General features: G+C 40.1%; 1 protein-coding gene across 5 annotated transcripts in view; it reads right to left on the bottom strand.

Annotated features, from left to right (window-relative positions):
* Positions 1–16,185: 16,185 nt before the first annotated feature.
* NR1H4 (nuclear receptor subfamily 1 group H member 4) overlaps positions 16,186–25,844 on the bottom strand; it is a gene marked incomplete at both ends in the record, with an annotated part of 55,416 nt that continues 45,757 nt past the window's right edge. For all 5 annotated transcript variants that reach the window (XM_079715265.1, XM_079715268.1, XM_079715269.1 and 2 more), the window contains 2 exons: positions 16,186–16,424; positions 18,626–18,739. In XM_079715265.1, the coding sequence (XP_079571391.1) occupies positions 16,186–16,424; positions 18,626–18,739 (353 nt within the window). The remainder of the gene's footprint in view (positions 16,425–18,625; positions 18,740–25,844) is intronic.

Below are 25,844 nucleotides of genomic sequence, written 5' to 3'. Positions count from 1 at the left end.
ATGTTTAGTAGTTGCAGTTTTTATGGAAAATTCAACAAAATTAGTTTTATGAAAGAAATGAAGAATTTGTGCACAACCTTCAATCACTGAACTTTAGCAGAGAGTCTATTTTATATATAGATATATATTTATATATCTCTATATATAAATATATATATATAAATATATCTTCCCCCACATCATTCTTATGTAATAGAAAGAACTACTTTAAAGATAACAAAAAATTAACCACCTGGATTACCTTTAAAAAGAAGTTATTTAATAAATGGTACTCAGATAAGTTATAATATATCTTCATATGTGAAAAACTATCAGGTACACAAATATATGCTTTTATTGGAAAACTTTTATAAACTGATGAGATTGTATCGGTCAATCATCATTAATTCCTGAGTATTTACTGTGTTCCAGATCATAAGAGCAAGTTATTCATACTTTCTAGTCATTCACTATTCTCTTTCCAAATCATTTTTGTCTCAAGCATTGAATCCCAAAAGCAGCTTCTTGTCTACAGTTGGCCCAGTCCCCAATCTGCATCACAATCCCAATTCTTGCTTCTTACTCAGTTTATTACCTGCTTTCCTCTTATCTGTCTTTCCCTAAAAGTTTCAGTCTCTACATTTTTTTTCCCACATAAACCAATTATACTGAATCAGCAACTCTTCATTTCTGGATCTGCACCTTGATTAGCAATTTATTGGCTTTTTTTGGTTTCTGTTTTTGTCTGTCTTTTTGGAGAAGACTACTTTAATTCTGTGCCATCTTGAGAAAGTCTTTTCCCTTGGATTTGGGGAAAAAAAAAAGAGCTCTCAAATGACCAAGTCCAAACTATTTGCTAACCCTGCTTTAACAAGACAAACAGCTTAGGCAGAGATCACAAGTGAATACTATACTTAATTTTTTCAATCTGGAGAAAATGTTAGAAGCACAGAGTGCACTTATCCACCTGAAACTTAAACAGAATTTGGGCCTAGCCCACTTAGAAACAGTTTCAGCCATGAGGTCCTCAAGATTATTTATGGTAAGGCTCTTCATACCAGTTTGACTTCAGATCATGATGGGAAAAAAATGCCAGCCCGTGGAGCTGCTCCTTTGTTCCACAGCTGTAGGTTCTGAAACTGAGTATATTTTAATTCCTCACTCACATTATAAAATGTGGTGGGGAGAGCACAAGGTGGCATGTCTCAGTCCTGGTACAAATTGGGGGCTGACTTGGAAAAGAATGGCAAAAAAGCAAAGAAATAAAGTAAGTTTCCTCAGAAAAATAACAACATTAACTGCCACTGCAACACATATACATTCAGCACCCAGCCGACAGATTACTGCCAAGACACATACGCTGCAGGGATATGATAAATGCCCCAGTTGGCGCAGTGGTTACTGCTGAGGAAGGGAAGGAGATGAGATTAGGATGGAATGCACAGAGGCCTTTCAACTGAACCGGTAAGATTTTAGTTCAAGATAAGCAGTGAGAACACAGGTATTATTATTATGGTCTGTATGCCCTTCTGTGTGTCAAAAAAACATTTCATAATTTTTAGTGTTTCATTTAGAAAAACAGTTAAAGAAGATATCCTGATTTGTTCAGGGGAATAAAAAACAACTTTCTCAGCTTTAAAATTTTGAGTTAAATATATCCTAATTGCCTAGAAGAAAAAATAGAAATGCTGTATCCATACCAAACATATTTCATATTTTTTAATGTATACTAAAATAAATCACCATAAAGGCACCACTGGGGTAGTAGAAAGTAGCAGACCCATCTGCTTTGAGTTCCAGATGATCTTGGGATAGTTCACTTCTCTGAGCCTCATGTGTTCTCATTTGTAAAATGGGATACCACCACCTCCCTTGTCTGCTTGTTGTAAAGATTAAATGAGGTGATACAAATAAAGTACCTGACACATAGCTAGCACTTAACAAATGAGTTGTTATGATGATACTATGATAGGACATAATTATAGTTCATTTAACATAATTCATCAAATTAAAAAGAGGTAAGAAAACAAAGCTAATACTGAGAAATCATTAAATGTAATTCGGAAAGCTTCTTTTACTAACATAAAAATAAATACGGTTGTAAGTGAACATAAAAACTTTAAAATACCAACATCCATACTCAAATATGAATTTGTAACATAGAAGTCTCTTGCTAGAATAAGTCTTAAGATTGTGTCACACATAGGCCCTTTGCTCCATTCAGACTGTCTCCTCACCATCCACCATCCATTCTATTGGTTTCACTCATTTCTGTGGCTCTATCACTGTTCAAGCTATATGTTTGTCCAAGCAGTGTCCACTCCTTCATTTATTAAACAATCATTTATTCACACCCTTTATTAAACTGGGCACCGCAGGCAACAGACGCAGTGATGAACATAACAGACGTGATACTCTCATGGAGCTACTACATTCATTTGTGTATGTAGTGAATACACAAGGTTAAATCATGGTAATTGTTTTGAAAGAAAAAACAGAGAGACAGCAGGGGCCTACTTTAAGACTTTGAGTGATTTAGAAATGGTTTTGCTGGAGGAAAAACATGAACTTGAAGAATGGTGGGAATTAGCCAGGGAGAGAGACAGGGAAGAGTTCTATGCATAGAGAATAATTTTTGCAAAGACTCTGTACAGAAGGGGAGAGAGTTTGGCGCATTCTGAGAACTGAAAGAAGCCAGTATGGCTGAAGTGTGGAGCAGGTGTGGTTAGGATAGGGTTGGAAAGTCAGGCAGTAGCCCCACCACGTGACGCCATACTGAGGAAAGTAGATTTTATTCTAATTGCAGTGGGAAGCCATGGAAGAGTTTTGTGGGGGTTTTTTGTCTTGTTTTTTGTTTTTGCAGTACGTGGGCCTCTCACCATTGTGGCCTCTCCCGTTGCGGAGCACAGCCTCCAGACACGCAGGCTCAGCGGCCATGGCTCACGGGCCCAGCCGCTCCACGGCATGTGGGATCCTCCCGGACCGGGGCACGATCCTGTGTCCCCTGCATTGGCAGGCGGACTCTCAACCACTGAGCCACCAGGGAAGCCCACCATGGAAGAGTTTTAACCAAGGGAGAGACATAAACATTTCATAGTTTAACAGAGCTCCCTGAGGGGGACAGAGAAACATGGGAGTGAAATAGTGATGGGTTTAACAGAGAAAGGGGGAAGAAAACAGAAGGAGAAGTGGGTAGAGAGGTGGGAAAAAGAATTAGCGGAAACACTGAGAGAAGGGGAAGCATAGAGGGGTAGGAACAGTGAAAGCAAAGGAAACTGAGCACACAGGAAGTGAGATGGAGAGTAGCCTGGAAGGGGAAGAGGAGGGGATCCACTGCAGCAGTTCAGTGACCAATGATGGTGACTGGGCAGGGATGCTGACAAAGTATCCACCGGAGAAAAGTGGATGGCTTTGACATCTATTTTGGAGTTAGAATCAAGACTTAATAATGGTTAGAGATGGAGGGTGAAGGCGAGGGAGGTAAGGGCAGAGTGAAGCGTCAGGAACAACTCTTGGGTTTCTGGCTTAAGCAGTTGAGCAAATGGATAGTGGCAGCATTTACTGCGATGAAGATGATGGGAGTCTGAACAGACTGAAGCGGGGAACCCAGCAGAGACAGGGCAAAAGTGCTATGTTTTGGTTATGTCTAATTTGAGAAGCCTTTAAAGACATTCAAGCGGAAATGTCAGGTTGGCAGTTGGAAATACTAACCTAGAGCTAAGAAGAAAGATCAGGAGGAGATAGAAATTGCCAGCAATCCTTGAGGGATAAAACCACTGGAAAGAATGAGATCATCCGAGAAAGAAATGGAGAAAGCAGTGACAAGGATCTAGGAACAAGTCCTGGAAAAAACCAACATTTAGACAAGAGAGAAAGAGTCAGCAAAGGAGATAGAGTCCTCACCTCGACTAATCCAGGTTTACAACTCTTCTGATTTACCTCCTCCCAGGAGCCCTTCCTGATTGGCCTGAATTAATTCTGCCTACATCTGTAGCTCTTGAATTCACATAGCATTTCTCTCAACTACCTGTCCTTACAGTGCTTTATACTATTTTTTCGTTGTTTCTGTACATTGCTTGACCAAGTATATTTTAAGTTCCTGGACTGCTGTCGGAAGTAGTGTTGAGAGAAGTATTCAAGCTGAAAGTTTAGGAAACACTTCTGGTGGGAGATATGTGAACATCTCTAGGAAAAACCAGGTAGGTGAAATGTGACAGCAAAGCTTGGAAATAGCCATACAGCAGACACATGTCTTACAGGAGACTTTTTTGGGGTATTATTTATTATTTTTCACTTTTATTTATTATGTGACCTGATAAATAATTTTGCCTCTCACCAAAAATGTCCAAGGTGAAATATGTGGAGTGGTTACTAGTCAAGGTACCAGCAGGTTAAGTGAGCTGCCTGATATACCAGAGGAATCACTAAGAAAAAAATGACTAAAACTGGTGTATTTGGCAGAGGGTCCAAGTGAACGGGACAGAAGAGCTGTGCCAGTGCGCAAGGACTCTGGGAGCAATGTGCTACTCAGGAATTCATAGGGTTGCCCTACTGGACAGGTACATTTTTATTACGGCTTTTAAATAAATTCCACTGTGGTAGACCACATAATGGTCCCCAAAGATGTCTATGTACTAAACCCCAAAACCTGTGAATATACTGCCTTCGTGGGCAAAATGGATCTTGCTGATTGAGTAAATTAAGGGCCTAAGGAGATGGGAGATTATCCTGGTGAGCCCAATGAAATCACCAGAGTCCTTATAAGAGGGATGCAGAAAGGTCACAGCCAGAGAAGGGGATGTGAGAAGAGAAGCAGAGAGAGTGAAAGAGATGTCATGACACAAGAGGCAGAGAAAGAGAGAGGCTGGAGCTGTTACGCTGCTGGCTTGGAGAGGAAGGAGCCAGGAAACGCAGGTGCCCGCTAGAGGCTGGAAAAGGGGAAGAAAAGAGCTACCCCCCCACCCCCAACCCTTAAAATGGATGCAGCCCTACTAATGTCTTTTTCTTTTTTTTAGCTCATTTCAGAATTTTGACCTCCCAACTGTAAAATACATTTATGTTGTTTTAAACAACCAAGTTTGCGGTTATTTGTTCTAGCAGTAATAGGAAACTAATACACATCTTAAGTGAAGAAAGGAAGATATTCCCAAAGGGTCAAGACGTTTGACCTAGAGAAAGCGATATGTATCCAAACATGGTTAGAAGACGTAGCAAGGCCAATGCATTGAAGCAACGAGTAAAGGACACCAGCTGTATATAGTATACTTAAAAAAAAAAAAAGATGCAAAATTTACAGGTAAAAGCCATTGTGAGTGCTATCGTCATCAACAATGGCCCTGCCTTTGCACATCTGAGATCATTCATTCACTCATTCATTTAAATATTTACAAAGGCTCCTAGCGCTTACTGTCTCAGGAAACAGCACCCACACTCACCAAGTTCCAGGTCATGTGGACTCCTTCCTCTCTCACAGCTCCGCCCCAGGCTCCTACCCTACCTCAGCCAGAGCAATCAGTGGCCATATCTCGTTGTTTCTACCTTTACATTTTCTCTTCAATACCCATGGCCACTCCTTTAGTTCAAGCCACCACCATCCTTTTCCAGGTTTACTGAAACAGCCTCCAACCAGTCGCCCTCTCTCTACCCTTTCATGCCTCCAACCTGTTCTTCATGTACTGCAGCCAGAGTGAGCCTTCACAAACTCTCATCTAAGGATGTTACCACTTCCCTGCTTAAAACCCTTAATGGCTCTCCAGTGCCTTCAGGATGAAGCCTAAACTCCTTGAGGAAGCCATCAAAGCCTTACAGGACCCCCTCGGCCACCTCTGACCCTTACACTCCAGCCATGTTGAACTTCTTTTGGCCCGTGGAGCACGCTGCTCTCTCATCTCTGTGATCCGTCTACATGGAACGCTCCCCCTCCTCCTCTTTCAGACTCACTCCTACCCTTCAGATTCAACTGCTCTAAAAAGCCTCCGTGAACCTCCTCCCCTGTTTAGGTTGTACAGCAATATAGGCTTCTATTTTGCTGTACTCTATACTTAAAAAAAAAAAAAGATTCGTAAGGGGGTAAGCTTCTCCATCTCTTCCACTTGTATGGAGAACTCAGTGCTAAATTTAGCCCTGGAATTACTCCTAAACAATAAGTGTTGTATTTATTACTAAAGGAAATATGAAACAATAATGTAATAAATCTGTGGTATATTCCTTTAAGGTAAAGGTAGCTTCCAAAGCAGATGAAGATTTTTAAGAGAAAGAAATAAGATTCTTACTACGTAATAAAACATCACATGTTATCTGCAAAATATAAAGGCTCTTCATTTGTTGGGAGTCTTTACTTTTTTATTTGAAAATTTCCTTTTGCAATGTTTGGCAGAGATCCAACCTGAATAATTTTATTTTGTATTAGACAGAATTATTTGTCATAAAATTTTGTGGGATATAAAAATTTTTTTTTAAACTTAAAATCCGTTTGCCTTTATATATGATAGACTAAAAGACTCTGGAAAACATACATATACAGTAACAAAGAAATGTAAAAACAACATTAAAAAAAGAATAAGAGCTGTATGTACTGATGTGAAAAGATGTCTATTATATGTCATGCAACCAAAAGCAATCTGCAGTACAATATTTAAGTATGTTACTGGGATCACAGTGTTTTCTAAACTCTGTGTGTGTGTGTGTGTGTGTGTGTGTGTGTGAAAAAGAAGAACTCCTGAACAAAGTTAAATAATTTTTTTCAAGAGCCAATTTTTTTTTTTTTTTTGCGGTACGCGGGCCTCTCACTGTTGTGGCCGCTCCCGTTGCGGAGCACAGGCTCCGGACACGCAGGCTCAGCGGCCACGGCTCACGGGCCCAGCCGCTCCACGGCATGTGGGATCCTCCCGGACCGGGGCACGAACCCGTGTCCCCTGCATCGGCAGGCGGACTCTCAAGCACTGCGCCACCAGGGAAGCCCCAAGAGCAAATTTTATTTTGGGGATCAAAAATATTAACAAGTCATCCATCAAGGGAAAACAAAAGTCATAATGTTTAAAATTCCATATAAAGTGAGTCCTTCACCATAGCTTATACTTTCTTACAAAAAAGTTTATGTTTTGTGAGAGTAGGCAGAAGTCTCTATCAGCACTTCAGCAATATCTAACATATAACTGATGGTTTTAATACTGTAAATCCCCGTGACACTTTCAGCAGCAAAAACAAAACTGCATTTAATGTCTCTGCTACATTTCATACATTATAGGTCTTTGTACATTAGTAATTCACTTATGAAATACATGGCAACATTCTGTTAAAACCACCTACTCTGTAACAACGTAATAACATGATAAAGCTTTATGGGTTTTTAGAAGGAGAAACACTAAAGAGATACAATTATAATTATTGCCTGCATCTTATAAACATTACTCCTTAGGCATTTCTCTATGGCAGTTACATTTCAACTAAAATAGGGAAATGCAAAGTGAGACAACAGACTGACAGACTCAAGTTTCCTAGTCTCTCAAATTCTATGTACACTACATGGTTCATTAAGGATGTAAAGGTATATCTGATATCAAAGTATAGGAAGCAACAAATAATAGGAAGAAAGTAAAACACACATACATAGACATACATACACAGCCATGTTACTGTAAGAAAGCAAAACATAACAATACACATTAACCTTAATCCTTTACTTTCCTCATCAACAGCCAGACTGAAAAAACTTATTGAAATGACTGAACTTTCATTCTTATCTCCAAACTTAAATTGAGATTGACAGGAAAGAAAAAAAAAGAGTGCTGCTTAGTAAAAAGTACAGTAGATGAGCAAAAACTGAATGGGAAAATATAAATTAGGAAACATTACTTCTGATCTGACCAATCATCCAAACATCACTGGACTCATTTAGTTTTTTTAGTATAATAGCAGGTATACTGTTGACATTATTCCCTTATCACACACTTTGATTTACCATCACAAGTTACTTCTCACTATTTTTTAATGAAGTATTCAAAATAAACTGATACCCAGAGCAGAAATGAACCTGGGCCACACATACAACTCTGCAGAAAAATTGCTTATAGCTGGGAATATAAATGCAAGAGTAGTGTGATTTAAAAAAAAAAAAAAAAAGAGGCTGGACACTGAAGACAGTCTAGACTGAATTCTGGGTGGGCCATAGTAGCTTAATTCCTTTCTCTGAGCTTCAGTTTAATCTATAACATGGAGAAAACACCAAGGAGACTGCAGGGTTATTAAGAGGTTTAACAATAATATAAGTAAAGCACCTAGAACACTACCTGCCACATTCTAGGTAATAATGCGTTATAAACAGTAGTGAGTGTTTAGTATGTGCCAGAAATAATTTTAAGTGCTTTACATGGACTTACTTAATCAACGAATGATAGCTACCATGACCTCTGGCACTGCCTTCACCTTCTGCTCCTCTCTGCCCTTTGGGGATAGCTTGAAACTTTTAATCCAAATTAAACAGCATAGAAATAATACAAGCCATGTGTCAGGCACTGTACTATGGATTATTTCACTTGATCTTCACAACGACCTTCACATCAATAAGGTAGGAACTATTTATTATTAACCTTCGTTTGCACAGTATGAAAATTAGGCTTAGAAAGATTAAGTAACTTGCCTAAGGTCACACACATAGTAAAGTGTGACTTCAGAGCCCCCATGTTTAGAAATTCTGCTACATTAAAAGAAATATTACTTATAATTCATTAATATCAAAATAGCAGAGACCCCCACTATTCAAAATCTGTGGGTTTTTAATGAATTTTTGAAAGAGATGAGTCAGACAGGCAACATGTATCAGGATTCTACACCAGACGACTATCACCAGTTTCCACTTTTTCATTCAAATCCATTCCAATCTCCTCCCAAAGGGAATCTGAGGTGGTGAGAATTCTAATTTCTAATTAAGTCCCAATGAGGTAATCAGACAGCAGTTCACAAACTGCTTATCTTCTGAGAGAGTAGGTATGAGCACTCTCCACACAAGTGAAGCAAAACCCAAACTCTGACCTAGACGGGGCCTGCAAAAAAAAAAAAATCTCTTCCCTTAATAACGACTCAACTCCACCAGACGTACCACAAAGCACTCTAAATCCATAAGACTCAATCCCGTGGTTCAAAAAGATTAGCTAGGAACCAGGAATGACTGCATGGTCAAGCACTCTCTCCAAAACTTTCCTCCGACTTCCAAGGCAATCTACAAACCTCCCCGTTACGCAGCCTTTCAAACCGAGACGTGTGGGTGGGGAAAGCATCGAACAGAGCCTCCAGTTATTCGGGACATGGGCCTTGCAACGACTGGAGGGAACAAATAGGGAAGAAACTGTAAACTGTGCCAGAGTGCAAAATGACTAAGTGTCACTCTCCTTCCAAGGTCAGTGACTTCATCACTTCTTCCTGAGGGAGACACTAAGGAATCAAGTGACCCTATATGTGCTAGGTGCTTGGAAATGAAGGTGCCCCTTGAGAGCCTAAACTAGCCCCAGGCTCTGATCCCTCCTTGGAGTCTAAAGCAGAGCGGCAGCGGGTCGCTACCTCTCCCCTAACCTAGCACACCCACACCTGCCGTCCCCGGCCCCAGCACACCTGTGGCCCCTCGCACCGCACCCGGGTGGCCATGGGAAGGCAGGCATAACTTCACCTTGACGGCCCCGGGGACCAATCAGAGCACGGGACTCCCGCAGCGGGCCAATCGCACAGCGTCTTGGATCCCGCAGCTCGGGGCCCCAACCGAACCACCGCTTCCCCTCCGCGGAGCGCTCGGGGCTCCTCAAGCGCAAGCTGAGGCGCGGCAGCCCCGAGAAGGCAAGTAAGAGTTCGCGAGGAAAGAGGAGGCAAACAGGGAAGTACTCACCCGCCCAGGCGCAGGAGGCTCACCGCTCCCTGTGGGGCAACATCTCGCTCAATCTGTGCCTGGCCTGCACGCCCCTGCCCAACCGCCGCCGCAGCCGCCGCCTCTGCCTCTGCCTCGAGCTTTCGCAGCGGTTCGCCGCCGCCTGTTTCGAAGGAACCAATCAGAAGGCGGATAGGGGGCGTGGCTGGAGGCCCCGCCCCCAGGCCGCCGGGGAGCAGGAGACCCGCGCGCCTCTCGGTCGCGGGGCGCCTAGCCTTTCTCCGCCTGGCGTCTCACAACTCTGGGGGGCCAAGCTCCTTTTCTCACAGAAAATGGCTTGGTCACAGAGTACGTCCTCTCATCTGGCCCCTCAGCGACAGCAACAAACCCTTTTTGTCCCGATTAGCAGGAGAGGTGAATCCACTTCTCCAAGCATCCCGGAACAGTGCGCGGTAGAGGTGCTCTGAGTTTTATCCTGTTCTGTTAAGAGCCCCTCCCAATTCTAAATCCACCCGCGATATGGCTGTACTGAGGGCGCTACGGTTTCCGGATACAAACTGTCACCCTGCAGGAATGGGAGTCCTGTGAGGGGTGTGGGGAGAGGGATGGAGAGAAATCCTGTAGCTGCAGGCCACAACTGAAAGCGGAAAGAGGATGTTGGCTTTTCCTTGAGGAAACTCCGGAGCAGGGTCTGGGGGAGGGGAGGAGAAGGCGTAACCTCAACGCAATGAGAGCTGCGGACTAGCTCCCAGAGTTGAAGTATGGAGACTGGTCTTGAATGTAACAAGAGGTAGGTCTGTGATCACTAATTGTGGCTTATTATGGGGGGCAAAATCGGTGCCGAAAGCCTGGAAGGCCAGGCCTTTCCCCTCTTCTTAGTTTTATTTTGTCACATCGTGTTGCCTCTGTGGGCCTCAGTTTCCCATCTGTAAAGTGGAATTGCCTGGAATGATGTTCCCCAGCATTTATTCCTTCATTCACCTATCAAAAACAATGAGGAGGTACTGTTGCTCGCTGAAGAGACAAAAGTGAAGACGACAGCCCCTGCCTTCAAGTGCCCAGAAGCGTGGTAAAGACTCAGTGGAAACCAGTGGAAGTCTGCGAAAAGAGGGAACACCTAACAGTCTTGGAGGGTGATGGTCAGAGGTTTGAAAGGACTTGAATTCTGAAGGAAGAATAAGAATCTGCCAAGAGAGAGGATAATTTGGAGTAAGGAGTGCTTTCTAGACAGAGAGAACAACAAGCTTCCAGGGATGTGAGAGCAGTTGTTCTGGGAATAGTAGTTCTGAATGATTAAAGTTTAGGGATTCAGAGGTAGATCAGGCTGGAGGAGTAAGCACAGATGAAAACCCTCATAGGTACTAAGGAATTTAGATTCTTTCTTGCAGGCAATTGTGATTGATTTGTGTTTCAGGAAAAGAAAAAGAATTCATTTTTGAGGATTTTTGAAGAAAGGAGTAAGACTGGCAGCAATTCTAAAAATTAAAAGATGATAATTACATAAACTAGCTCAGAAGGGAGGGTGAGAAAGAGGTGTCTGGAGATATTCAAGAGGCTGATTTATCTGGACTTGGTATCATGTGACAGCGATGCCGCTCTAAGGAACACAGGGAAAACAACTGTGGGGGAAGAATAATGCATTTTGGTGTGGGGTTGTGTTCACTTTGAAATGTGAGAGGAACGTGCAGGTTGAGGTGTTCAGAAGATGGTTGGAAAGTTAGGTCTGAAGCTGGTTAAATTAGTTTGTGAAAGATACAGATTTGAGAAGTCAATTCGACAAATACTGTTAAGCACTTTCTCTGCACCAGACTCCATCCTAAGCACTGGGGTCCTGCTCTCACAGAGCTTACCTTCTGGGTTAAGCAGGTGAAGATGGTCATCCAAAAGTTGACATTTAAGTGGTCATTGAACCTGATGCCCAAGAGTGGTTGCTCCATTTTTTTACTGATGTCTACCCCAGAACACTTTGCTGCCCATGACTGCTATAGATTCATTTTCACAGGACCTGTTGTTCAAATCAACCTATGTTTTATAGTGTTTCTATTTAAAACTAAAGGGCAGGACTTCCCTGGTGGTGCAGTGGTTAAGAATCCGCCTGCCATTGCAGGGGACATGGGTTCGAGCCCTGGTCCGGGAAGATCCCACATGCCATGGAGCCACTAAGCCCACGTGCCGCAACTACTGAACCCACACGCCTAGAGCCCGTGCTCTGCAACAAGAGAAGCCACCACAATGAGAAGCCCATGCACCGCAATGAAGAGTAGGCCCCGCTCGCCGCAACCAGAGAAAGCCCGCACAGCAACAAAGACCCAACGCAGCAAAAATTATTTTAAAAAAAAACAAAAAACTAAAGGACAATTTTCCATACCATTTCATTTAGCCAAATTTCAAGTGGAGTTCTGGTTTTAAATTGGATTTGTTGAGCCCTGATATCAAAATATGTACACTTCTCTACAGAACCTTAAGAATAAGTATATTGTGTCACACGGATCTTGTTTGATGAGCCAGTAGTTAACATTTCTTTTATTTTTTCTTACATGCATACTGTGTAACTAAACATTTGAATACCACTTATTAAAAATGGAAACTATGCTATATGAAGTATGTACACATTCTCATTCAAATACACACGCACACCACTTAATATTTCTCTAAGCCATTTGCTGAAACTTTGGCAGCAGGGTATTTTTATGGTTGCTTTCTTTTTATTTTCATTGTCTGTTCGGTTTGTCTTGGTAACTCCTCTAAAAGATACAAGACATTGTGATGGAAAGTGAATCCGAAGTCAGGAAATCTGTGCAAATCATTTCTCTTCTCTAAGCCCATCTTCCTCACTGGTTAAATGTGGGGATTGGGTAAGGAGCTCCCTTCTAGATTCTTTGATTCTTGTTGCTTTTCCCTTATGTGTGAAAAAGAGAAAAGTTCCCCTTGTTGCTCCCTCAACCTCACTTTTACATGAATTCCCAGTTAGTACCCTGCCCCCTAAGCACACTCACCATCTTACCTACCTTGATTTTAACACGGCAATTAGTAATTGAGGTTTCACCTAATGAGCTGCAATCTACTTTCATGTGTACATTTTCTAATTGGTGGTTAGGTTAATAGCAATGTTTTAGATGTTCTCACTTGAAATTGGCATGATTGTAACATGCAAAGCAAGACTCACCAGTTTGCTTCCATCAGATAATAAAGTATTTTAGTTCTGACTTTCCCGAGATTGTGATTATGTGCCCTCTTTAAGAAAGCACCATGCGTGGAGATCTAAATTTTTCAAGTTATTACATTAGGGCTATTCGTTCATCGGACTAAACATCTCTACCGAATACAAAAGAGTCTCTTATATAACCTGTGAATATTGAAATATGATTTTTTTTCCCCACAGCTCTTCAAGAATTCTCTATTGCTTGAAGTTTACTGTAGTTGTTGGAGAATTTTTTTTCTTTTGATTGGTTTATTAGTTGTTTTTGTCCTGCATTTTGTAGTTACTGCTGTTGTTTTTAATGCTTTGACATTATTGACTATCAATCTATGGATTGTGCCTTGTATGAACTGCTGGATGAAATTTTGGGACAATAGAGATCTTGATTCATTCACAATTAAACTACTCATTCAGCAGATGATCTGAGAGCCAACTGCATTTAAAACAAGACTAAGTTCTATTATAAAGGAATGTTATTGATTTACATTAACAAATATCTGTAATTCAATTATATAAAATTGTATGATAACAACAGTTGTGATCAATACTAAAATATTATATCTATATAGTGAGTTGAATAGTGTTCCCTCCAAAATTCATGTCCACCTAGAACCTCAGAATGTGCCCTCATTTGGAAATAAGATATTTGCAGATGATTCTCTCTTCAGGTTTGTTAATTTGCTAGTATGGCTCACAGGACTCAGGAAAGCAGTTCACTTACCATTACCAGTTTATTATAAAGGTTACATCTCAGGAACAGTCAAATGGAAGAGACATAGGACATAGAGAGGAGGGCACGGAGCTTCCATGCTCTGGCACATCACCCTCCTAGTACCCTGATGTGTTCACCAACCCAGAAGCTCTCCAAATCTCATCATTTAGGGTTTTTTTTTTTTAATTGGAAGTTCCATTACATAGACATGAAGGATTAAATCATTGGCCATTGCTAATTGACCTCGATCTCTGGGTTCCTCTCCCCTCTCTGGAGGTTGAGGAATGGGACTGAGAGTTCTAACCCTCTAATCACATGGTTGGTTCCTCTGGCAGCCATCCCCCATCCTGAAGCATCTAGGGGCCCACCAAGAGTCACTTTTTTTTTTTGGCCACGCTAAGTGGCATGTGGTATCTTAGTTCCCCAAACAGAGATCAAACCCATGCCCCCTGCAGTAGAAACGCAGAGCCCTAACCACTGGACCACCAGGGAATTCCCAAGAGTCACCTTATTAGCATAAACTCAGGTGTGGTTGAAAGGGTCTTGTTATGAATAATGAAAGATGCTCCTATTGCTCAGGAAATGCCAAGCGATTTAGAAGCTCTCTGTCAGAAACTGGGGACAAAGACCAAATATATATTTCTCATTATATCACAATTCATTTTCCACATAAGAAGCATTATTACTTGCTATTATAAGGTCTTAACCACTTGCATAAATCCAGACCTAGAGGATTAACTCCTAGCTCTGTCTACAGTGCCCCCTTTGTTCCCGCTCATTTCCCACCACCTTCCCCACAGATGCCTTATGACCTGGAAACCCCAAACTACACTCAGTTCCCCAAACTGGACCTACTCCCTCAGGCATTCAGAAATTTACTTCTCTGTCTTAAATGTCCTTTCCTTACCACCCTCTTCCCTGGTGGGTCTGCAATTTCCCATTTGCTCTTCATTCATCAGCTAAATCCCTTTAGTTGGTGGGTACTGAGATCTTCATTTTGCAGTGGTGAAACTGTGGCTTACAAAGGTATGTGCACCCTCCCTCTCTTGCCCAGGTTACTTGTGGTCTTTTAACATCTGCACAACTCCCTTTTCTCCCTTCTTTTGCTCCTGCCACCCCTTTCACCTTGAATCCCCTCCCCTCTTACCCTGACCCATGGAGTCCTGACTATCCTTCCAAGCCCAGGGGAAATGCCACCTCCTCCTTGAGATTTTCCCAGGTGAGCCCACAGCACTTTGCTCTTCTTTGTAAGCCCCTCCAGGCAGTTACTGTGTCTTAATCATCTTTGTATCTCCTATGGAGATTAGCAACAATATCTTACCTAGTGGGGACTCAAGTCTTTTTTGTTGTAGCAAATGGAATCCAGCTAATGTTAGCCCCAACTCCATTTTCTACTGACTAGCCATTTTTAGGACTTCAGGGTTGCCCTAATATTTTAATATGAAAACCTCTTTGCTTGCTAAGCAAGCTCCATTTTGGCTGATTTCAGGAGAAAGGGACATAATAAGCCCATTACTTATAGGTGTTTTATTGTATTCACCAAAGGAAAATAGGGAGAAGAATGCAACAGTATAACAATGAAGGAAGGAAATGAACTAATTCCTGCCTTGGGGGAAGTATACAACAGCTGTGCACCCAGCTGAAGGAGTGTTTTCCAAAAACAAAACAAACAAAAAATGATTAATTATATGCACTAAAGCCAATAGTGAGCACTTTTAAGAGACTAAATGGAATGTCTCATCACTGGAGTTATCTGCGTACTCTGAATTTGTAAATGCTGCCACAAGACCCTAACTAAGGAAAGAGATTGCTTGAGGGAATGTTTTATGTGAGAATAATTAACTTTTCTGTATGCTATTCTCTTTGAACTTCAAAGAATATGAAATGATCAGGGAGCTATGGAAAATGAATGAATATTCACCAGGGCTTCCAGGGATGAGAAAAGCACAATTTATGTCCTAAGAGTTTACCCTTTTGGAAATTACCCCCTCAGATTCAATAGGATGCTATTCATCATTTAAAGAAATAAGTTGTATATTTTTCAAATTTTGTTCCCAAAGAAAAGCCTGTTGCCATTATGTTCAGTTTATTGCCCAAATTGAACACAACCTTTTAATAAAATATATGCAGTAAGCTAAGATGAAGAGCAAAATGAGATTTTCCCTATTTCAACAGATAGACTTGAAGTAATGATTAATTTAATTAGGCAAACAGGGCATACCAATTTGAATGAAAGATTCCCTGAAGCCTTGTAGAATACAATGTAGAGAAAGTATTTCAACCTAGCCCCACATTTACAATTGTGGAGGTTATATAACTACCACATAAATATTGATGAGAATTCTTGCATAAAACCAGGTACAAATGAAATAAAGGAAAGTTATATATAGGATTTATATTATGAGGAGAATGAAGAGCTAGACCCTGCCCCTGCAATGCCCATCACTGCACATCCCAGATTTCACAGAGAAGCGGGGTAAACTTGTGGTCATTCACTCTCCATGACATAAGCATCTCTGCGTGGTGATGGTTGAATGTCCGCAACTCAGTCAGGCGACCCAGAAGACAGGCAAAATGTTGAGGATTTTCAGGCTGATGAATCTTACACAACTTTTGTAGCACATCAAGCAGTGGTTCCTGAAGCTTCTCTACTGCCTCTCTGTCCTTTATGTATTGTCTGTCTGTTTAGAAGTTTAAAATAAAATGACAAAAAAAGTGGAAAAGTAATAATTTGGCATAATTGCAGTTATGTGAACGTTTTTGAAGTGTAAGTTATAAATGTACACTTAAAATGTACAAATTAAGTATTCAAATTGATGAATTTTTACACACACGTGTTTAGACTCATGCAATCACAACTAGATCAAGCTATAAGACCTTTACTGCCCCCCAGAGGCCTCCCTAAATTCTCCTTCCAATCAATGTGTACCAGAAAGACTCCATACTGAATCTATCCCTTTAGCTCTAACCCTTGTGTTCTGTTGCTTGTGCTTAGTCATGCTGGCTCTGTGCCTTTTGTGAAAGAATGTTGCCTAGAGCCTGAAATGTACAAGATATCCCATTCTCAAGGTTCTGACCTTTAAAGGTATAACACTTTTCCATTCATATAGAGATAAAAAGTTGCAGAACAGAGAATAACATTTATCTCGTTGGAGGTTTATAGGAACATTGTGACCACACATACATGGACAGCTGCAAGAATGAAGGATTCCAGCATCAGGAAGTTTGCAGCAACCAGCCATACCCTCTTCCCTTTTAGTAGAAAAGAAGCCTGAATTCTGACTCGGGTAAGATGGCTCTTTGGGACACTAGTCCACCATCTTCTTAGTCTGCTGGCTTTCCAAATAAAGTTGCTATTCCCTGTGCCAACACCTCATCTCTTGATTTATTGGCCCATCATGCAGGGAGCAGTACGAGGTCGGACTAGGTAATGAACGCACTCAAGGTAAACTCTATGATGGGCATAAGTATCATTTCTGGTGGGTATATTCTGGAATTGCTGGGTTATAGGGTATAAATGTGTGTAACTTTAGTATGTACCACTGAAAAGTTTTTCTTTTTTAAATTATAATTTCTTATGGTAAAACAAACTAACACCTAGCTTCTGCCTCAATATCATGTATAAAAGTGGTGTAAGGCTGGGCTTCCCTGGTGGCGCAGTGGTTGAGAGTCCGCCTGCCGATGCAGGGAACACGGGTTCGTGCCCCAGTCCGGGAAGATCCCACATGCCACAGAGCGGCTGGGCCCGTGAACCATGGCCGCTGAGCCTGTGTGTCCACAGCCTGTGCTCTGCAACGGGAGAGGCCACAACAGTGAGAGGCCCGCGTACCGCAAAAAAAAAAAAAAAAAAAGTGGTTTAAGGCTATCATTGTAATTAAGCTTTACAAATCATGAACATGGCATCACTTACTCCCAAATAATTAATCAAAAATATAGACAAATTTTATGTACAAAGGTATTCATTTCAACGTTTTTAAAACAACAGCAACAACAAATCTGGAAACATCCTGAATATCAAAACATGGTAACATGTTTTGATGTAACTGTACATCACACAATAGAATATGATGTACATATTACAACAAACTTTTACCAATATAATTATTTAATGACATGGGAAAAGTACACTTAAAGACAGTATGTTCTTTTTTTTTTTTTTTTTTTTTTTTCCGGTACGCGGGCCTCTCACGGTTGTGGCCTCTCCCGTTGCGGAGCACAGGCTCCGGACGCGCAGGCTCAGCGGCCATGGCTCACGGGCTCAGCCGCTCCGCGGCATGTGGGATCTTCCCAGACCGGGGCACGAAGCCGTGTCCCCTGCATCGGCAGGCGGACTCTCAACCACTGCGCCACCAGGGAAGCCCAAAGACAGTATGTTCTTTATTATGTTAAAAGTATATGATTTATGTCCTTGCTCAAACTTCAACCCCTTAAAAAATCCTTCCCTGACCACTGATTATAACAGCATTTTGCTGCCACTTTCTTTCCTTATACCCATATCTTTATATTTTTTGTAGTATTACCACCTCCTGAAAATTATTTGTATTCATTTCTTTATTTACTGTCTTTCTCACCCTACTAGAATGTAAGCTCCATGTAGCTGTATCCTGCCTGTTTCTTTGCTGCTATATCCCACAATGTCTAGAGACATGTTTAGTGCATATAAGGTGTTCAGAATGAAATCACTGAATGAATATGATGTTTAGAAAAAGGCTGAGAACAACTACACTGAAATGTTAACAATGGTTCAATTTGACTGGTGGAATTATATGCCATTTTACTTTCTCTTTATGTTTTTTATCCAAGATTTTCCTTAATATTACTACTATACTTGAGGGGAAAACCAACAAATGGCATAAAAATAAAAATGTAACATTGAAATTACCTGGAGAGAGAATAACAATTGCTGTGAGCAGAGCATACTCTTCTTGAGTCATTTTCAATTCTGCAACACTTTTATAAAAACTAAACATAGGTGTTATATATTCATCAGAGATACCTATGGGGGAAAGTTGAAAAATTGCAGAGGCATAGTAAAATTTTTGAATGACTGAAAAGTGTAAAATTACAACATTATATATATTTACATACATGTTAATATTTATACCCATATGCAGACATTTGATAAACGTCCCAGCCACACTTAAATAATGACTATATATTAAATGTCCCAGCCAAAGGTGAGGCATTGCAAAGAAGATCAGTTAAAATCCTCAAAATATAACCTAATCAGTGATTTGTATGTCTTTGATTTTGGCAGTGCCTTTGTTTTAGTCACTACTGTGTAACAATAAATGATAATGTTCTCGAATTGCCAAAAGAATCTCTGAACTTCACCATGTTCTAGATGGGCTTTAGTTAATCTTTTTAACATTACTATCTATAATCAAGACAAAGACAGCATCTTAACCAACAAAAAATTATTGTTCTTCAGTCCAGAAATATAAACTCTACTTAATACATTGGCTAGAATTCTTATCAGAGTTCTGATCTCTCTCTGAAGTACCAAACCTGTTTATCCATTGCCTATTAGGCAATGGTACTGGGCCCTTCTCTTCAAACTCAGTGTGTCCAAAATCAAAGACACCATGTATAGAACTATATTCCCCATCTTCCTCCAAATCCACTCCTTTCCTGATGTTCCCATTTTCAGTGATTGGTATCCTCACCCATCCAATTTGTTGCCACCTGACAACCAAGATTCAGCCTTCCTCTAACTCAGTCCAGTGCCTGGATTGAGTCAAGTCCTGCATATTTGACCAGCTAACTCTCACTTGGTGCTCCCTCCCCTCTTCACTGCATCTGGTTGACCTAGTTTAAGTCTTTCTTTCTTTTCATCTGGATTACTCCAATTGCCTCCTTACTGGTCTTCCTGTCTTCAGTGTGGTCCTCTTTAAACCATTCTAGAATCACCTTTCTAAAATTCAAACCACACCCTGACTCCCCAATTCTTACAAACCTTCAAAAACTCTCCATGGCTTTTGGCATAATTGTTCTTCCTTTTTACATAGGAAACTCCTGGACCCGTCCCCTGCCTCTCCCACCACCCAATACTCACCCACATGATAGCAATAGGAGTTCACATTTAGTGAGTACTCATTATGTACTAGGTACTGTTCTAAGCACTTCTTATGCTGGAACTCATTTAATCTTTCTAACACTCCATGAGATAGGTACAGAGAGGTTATGTAACTTGACCAAAGACACACAGCTGGTGAGAAGTGGAACCAGGATTCAAACCAAAGCTAGTAGGCTCCAGAGTCCTGGCTCTTAGTTGCGACTAAGGGGTACTATCTTTCTATCACACAGCCTATACTCCAGCCATGTTCAGTCACTTGGAGTTCCCTAAACAATTCTTATTGCCCAGTTTTGTACATGTTCTCTCTACTTGGAATATCTTCCTTCTCCTTTATAACTTACTCCTCTTCATAATTTAAGATTCCTTTGTGCCACTTCCTCCAATCATTCAACAGCTATTAGTTTGGTGCCTGCTCTGTGCATGGCTCCACTCCAGAAAAGCTTTGACTGGGGAATTGTGCAGACAGAAAAAAAAAAAAGAAAAAAAGGTGTGTTGTGACTTATGGATGAATTAAGATGAGAATGAGTTTCCCAGAATTGGTCCACACTAGAATAGACTACTCTATTCCATCCCAAACCCGACCTAAAAGCCTTAGAGCTTCAGTTGAAACACACCAGAATAAAGTTGGATTCCAGATGCTAAAGAGTATAATTATCATCTAATATTATACTTCACAGGATCAGAAAGCCTGAATCCTCACCTTTAGATGAATCTAAAGAATCTTCTCAAACAGAATCCTTGGCCTTTCTCTCTTTAGTCAAAGTAGCACACTTTCTTCTCCTTTGACGTTTAATCGGCCCCAGTTGGCTCTCTTAACGACAGTGTCTTTGTTGAGCAACTTGGGGATGATACCATGTGGAAGATTGCCCTTTATCCAGCTGTTACAGACTGAACTGAATACCCATGACCAAACTAGATACAACTTAAAATGCAGAGGGTTGGAGTATGTGAGGCTGGGACTACTAGTCCCGGTTTCCAACAAACATAGTGGTTAAGAGGTAGTAAGCCTGAGTTTAAAAGCTGACCTATGACTTGATCTCGGGCACATTACTTAAACTCTTTAAGCCTCAGTTTCCTCATCTGTGAAATGTGAGTTATATCAATAGTATTATATGAGATAATATATGTAGAGTTCTTAGCACCATGCCTGGCTCATAGTAAACCCTCAATAAATGTTAGAGCAAATAATCATAAAAAGAACTATTAATGTTGCTATTCAGGAGAATTGGGTCAACACATTAGTTCCATCTTAACCTTCGATTAAGCTCATGTACTTTTGTGCTTACAAAGCTACATTTTTGTTTCTGTTTTGTTTTTGCATTCTGCAGTTTGCTAGGGATGAATACAAATTGGCTGATCAGTGATTTGCCTCAGTATTTTTCTAAGTATTAAAGCTAAGCTAAGATCTGTATTTGTTAATAAAGCTATTCTTTTTCATCTTCAAAAAATGGCAGTCTTCAATAGTTGGGTATTACACCCATTAATTGTGGTTACCTAAAATAATAATTCACAACTGTGTCATTATTTTAAATAGTATATAAGGGTTTGGAGATAAGATTAAAGGCAACAGATTTGAAAATATTTATGAAATTATCTTGACTACCTAATTTTCTATTTTATTTCTTTTTCTAAATCCTCTCTCACCCTCCAAAGATGATACCTCCATTAGCTATCTAATTGCAATTGATAATTTTTTGAAAAAAAAAAAACAGGTTAAAATGTTTATTACAACTGTTTGTCTTGTGCATATTGTAAAGAACAACAGTGAATATAGAGAAAATGTAGAAAATAAATAATAGAAGAGTTTAAAAATTTTTTCCTACAGGATAGATAAAATATAAACCTGCTTTTGGAATTAGAGTCAATAATCAGAATTAATCACAGCAACATAAACAAAGGGTGTTTAAAGTGTTTATGAGCCAGCAATTTCTAACATAAGAAATGTAACAATAGCATCATCCGGAAGGGGCAGTCTTTTCCTGTTTTCCTGTTTACTCCTCCTTTCTGAAACTTACTCTTAAGTCCAATTAGTTGATTTTTGGTCACAAGAGGGGGCTATTTTCTAACTTAATCACAAAGACTACCATGGAAATGTTCAGTTGTAAAAAACCATTGTTTCTGCCCCTCTGTTTCTTGTTTGCCTTAAAAAAAAAAAAGAGGTCTGTGATTGATAAATTAATTGTCCAGTGATAAGAAATATTCTCTGAGAGAATAACCAAGTGATAGAATTAACACTATGCTCTTTTATGTTATTTTAATTGGGGGCAAAAATAAAGCCAAGGTGTGTATGTGTGTGTATTATACACAAGTGCACATATACAAGGCATCCTTATTCGGCTAGGATACCCTACCCATGTTTCAGGGCCAAGTTCAAATTTTGCTATCTCTGTGGAGCTTTACCTGTCACGGTGAAGCAGAATTACTTGCTCCCTTCTCTATGTTCAATTCTATTGCACGTCTCACAATTCATATCTCTCCCTCCCATTAGAGTGTGAAATACCACACACAGTTTATGAGAGCAGGAGTCAACTGCCGTATTCCCAATGCAGACTGCCTGACCAATAAAGATGTTTCTTATTCCTCTCTGTATCCTTAGTAACTAGCATTCTGCTGGAGACAGAGTAGGAGATTAATAAATGCTTGTTAAATTAGGCAATGTTACGTTTTGTTTGTTCCTAGCGATGAAGGTTACATAGCTGTGAGATGTGCTAGGGGAAAGGATGCCATTCAGACAATGGACACATTCTCTTGGTACTAAGAGATTGGACCTTGGCCTCTGTTTCAATTGCTAACCTCCACTCAGTGAGTCATTTGTACCATACTGTTGGCCTTGAGTAAAAGGCTGCCATTACATTAGCAATTCAAAAAATAACTGCTTTCAATGTAAAATATTTAAGATATTTAATAAATAGCATACTTTCCAGTAGTCCTACTGGCTAAAATTTATCTTAGGATAATGATGCTTAAGAGTTGCCAGGATTTGGACTGTCAAGTTTCAGATTCATCTCAACCAAATTCACCAATTTTTTTTTTTTTTTTTTTTGCTGTACGCGGGCCTCTCACTGCTGTGGCCTCTCCCGTTGCGGAGCACAGGCTCCGGATGCGCAGGCCCAGCGGCCATGGCTCACGGGCCCAGCCACTCCACGGCATGTGGGATCCTCCCGGACCGGGGCGCAAACCCGTGTCCCCTGCATTGGCAGGCGGACTCCCAACCACTGCACCACCAGAGAAGCCCCCAAATTCACCAATTTTTGTGTGCCTCATCTGTGCCAGGCACTGTGATGGTGCTGGGAATAGTCCTCAAACAGTTTACAGATTAATGGATAAGGCAGATACATAAATAAATACATAATGTCCTAAACTGGACAAGTACAGAAGCCTTGGGGAATACTGCTGAGGGGCAATGGAAATACTGTCGCTTTTATTACTTTAATAATCTCTTTTACTTTGAAGAGGTTTCTTCCTATAATTTGACTCCCATATTTGTCCATGCCAAAATTACCATGTGACAACTTTAGAAAAGCAACATGAGAGTCGGTAAGAATTCTAATTCTTAAATTAAACTTTCTCATAAATATTGTCATTTGTTTCTGTACATTTCCAACCTTTCTTTCAAAGACTGTCTATGAACTGATAATCAGCTTATATGGGCTTCATTAGAGAATTTAGTTCTTATTGTTTTCATTTTGCACAAGTTGCCAAGGCTAAAGCAGAAAAATCATATATATTTAAAGAGCAGAAAAAATAAGCCCAATGTATTATGTACAGTATATTTTACTATCTACTACAACTTCATCACTCTAATAAGCATCTCTCCTTCCTCTGACCTCATTGTCTTTATTCATTTTATCATTTGCTTAAAAGCAATTTCAAATTGCTAGCTGCTGCTTATGCTTTCTCACTCAACCAAAAGGCAGGAACCATGTCTTACTGGGTCTTAATATTCCCTACCAGCTGACAGTTGGGCAAATATTATATCTTAGCGAGTGACAGGTGCAATGTGTAGAAATAGTACTGGGCTTTGAGTGGAACACCTGTGTTCACCTCCTGGCAGTCTACTGATTAGCTGTATGACCTTGGGCAGGTCACCTAGCCTATCTAAGCCTGTTTCCCCATCTATAAGATAGGAACAGAGCGCTCTCATTTAGGGGCCATTGGAAATACTGAGGAGATGATGCATGTAAAAGCAAACCATTGTAAAATCACAAGGTGTACTTTCATCCTGATAAACACTTACTGAATTGAATATGTCACTCATGTCTGTTGCGGGGAATCAAAAAAGGCCGAAAAATACTATAAATTTCAGAGGTTATTTGTATTTGAAGTGAACATAGAACAAGTTGTTCTGTTAAGTCTGTGAGAAGTTATTGCTAATTTCCTTAATGCTAAAACGTAAACTCATTCAGTGTTAGCAAGCCCTTTTCAGTTCTATCATATTTTATGGTATCGTATGATTATTCCTATATTTATTAAAAATTCCAGCTTATAAATGAATTTTGCATAATACCACATTAGGAATAAAAAAATTGATGCACTAGAATTATGTAGAGACAACTCAGCCACAGGTTGTATCAGATATGTGTTCTGAAGTCTCAATTAATATAAATAAACCCTGTAACCCTCACTAAGTAAATGTGTCTCAGGAGACAGTATCTTTCTATATATGATGGGATTTGATAAAAGCAAACAAAAGAGTATGAATTTGAAGAACAAGAAAGAAATTTCACATGATTTTCTTTAAAGAGTTCTGTAGGCTTAAACAGGGTAACTTTGAAATGTTATGTTATTCTGGAATTAAATGTACAGTAGAAATAAGAATGTGTTATATTTATATAAAAATAAAAGTTATTCTGAAAGGTCATCTTGCAAGATCAGGTTTTTCTGTGGTGTGGGGAAGAGGCAATGTTCTGAAAACCCACTGGAAGAAGCAAATTCGTAAATATTAATAAATGGAAGCATCATTATAGATAATAAAATACAAAGCAGCATGTGAGTTTGGATGGTTTTTATTGTCACAATATGTGGTTGATGTTTGGGTAAAGTATCTTATTATGAGCTGGAGGCATGCATTTTATTCATACAGATTGTGTTCTGGAAAACTTCATTCTTGAACTCTTCTGAAACTTGCAGTATCACAAGTTCTGAAACTTATGCTCTCAAGCAAGGTTTTTTCTTTTTGATCACTACATATTTTTAACCTGCAAGACCCTCATGTTTTCTCACTTAGTTATTGCATTGGTCTCTTTATAGAGACGTGCCTCTTAATTCCTCCAAACCTTCCTTCACATTACTGCTAGAAAGATCTTCCACAGTACGGCTATGGTCATATCATATTTGCTCAGAATATTACCAAGAATCCCCATTATATAAGAACTAAAGCTACTTTTGTGGCATTTGCCGTCTTTAATAATCTAGTACTCACTACATTTTCAGCTCCACAAATATTATTTTCCAGCAATATCAAGGCTTCTGTGAGTCCTATACACAGATGCTCTCTCATTTCTCCACATCTTTGCACCTGCAATTTCTATATTATTATGTTATAATGGCTATATCTCTTGGAATGCCTTTCTCAGAGTTTTGTGGCTTGACAAGTTCTTAACTTGTTCTTGACAAGTTCCATGGTTCGACTGTCAACTTTGTATGCCTTTTGTGACTCACCAAGTAGATTCACAGGAAGGCAGGCACATCTTTATGCTTCAATTTCATTTTATATACACATTCCTTATAGTCCCTATTACACTGCACATTGATTTAGAATCACTTGCTTGTACACCTTCCCCACTAGTCTGTGAGTTCCTGGAGGACAAAGACCATACATTGTCATCTCCATACCCTCCCTGTCACAGTATTTCTCCACAGTAAGTTAAATTGTGTTATTCATTCATTATTTCATTTTTATCTCTTGAGGGGCAGTAGAGTATAGTGGTTAATATATATGGCTTCTGAAGTCAGGCTTCATGTCTGTCTCTGGAAAAGTTATTTAACCACTCTCTGTCTCAGTTTTCTCATCTATAAAATGGGA

Source organism: Hyperoodon ampullatus, assembly GCF_949752795.1.
Source record: "Hyperoodon ampullatus genome assembly, chromosome: 11".
In the NCBI taxonomy this organism is placed as follows: Eukaryota; Metazoa; Chordata; class Mammalia; order Artiodactyla; family Ziphiidae; genus Hyperoodon; species Hyperoodon ampullatus.
Note: the sequence above shows the minus strand (reverse complement) of the source record. Positions and strands in the feature narration are given on the sequence as shown.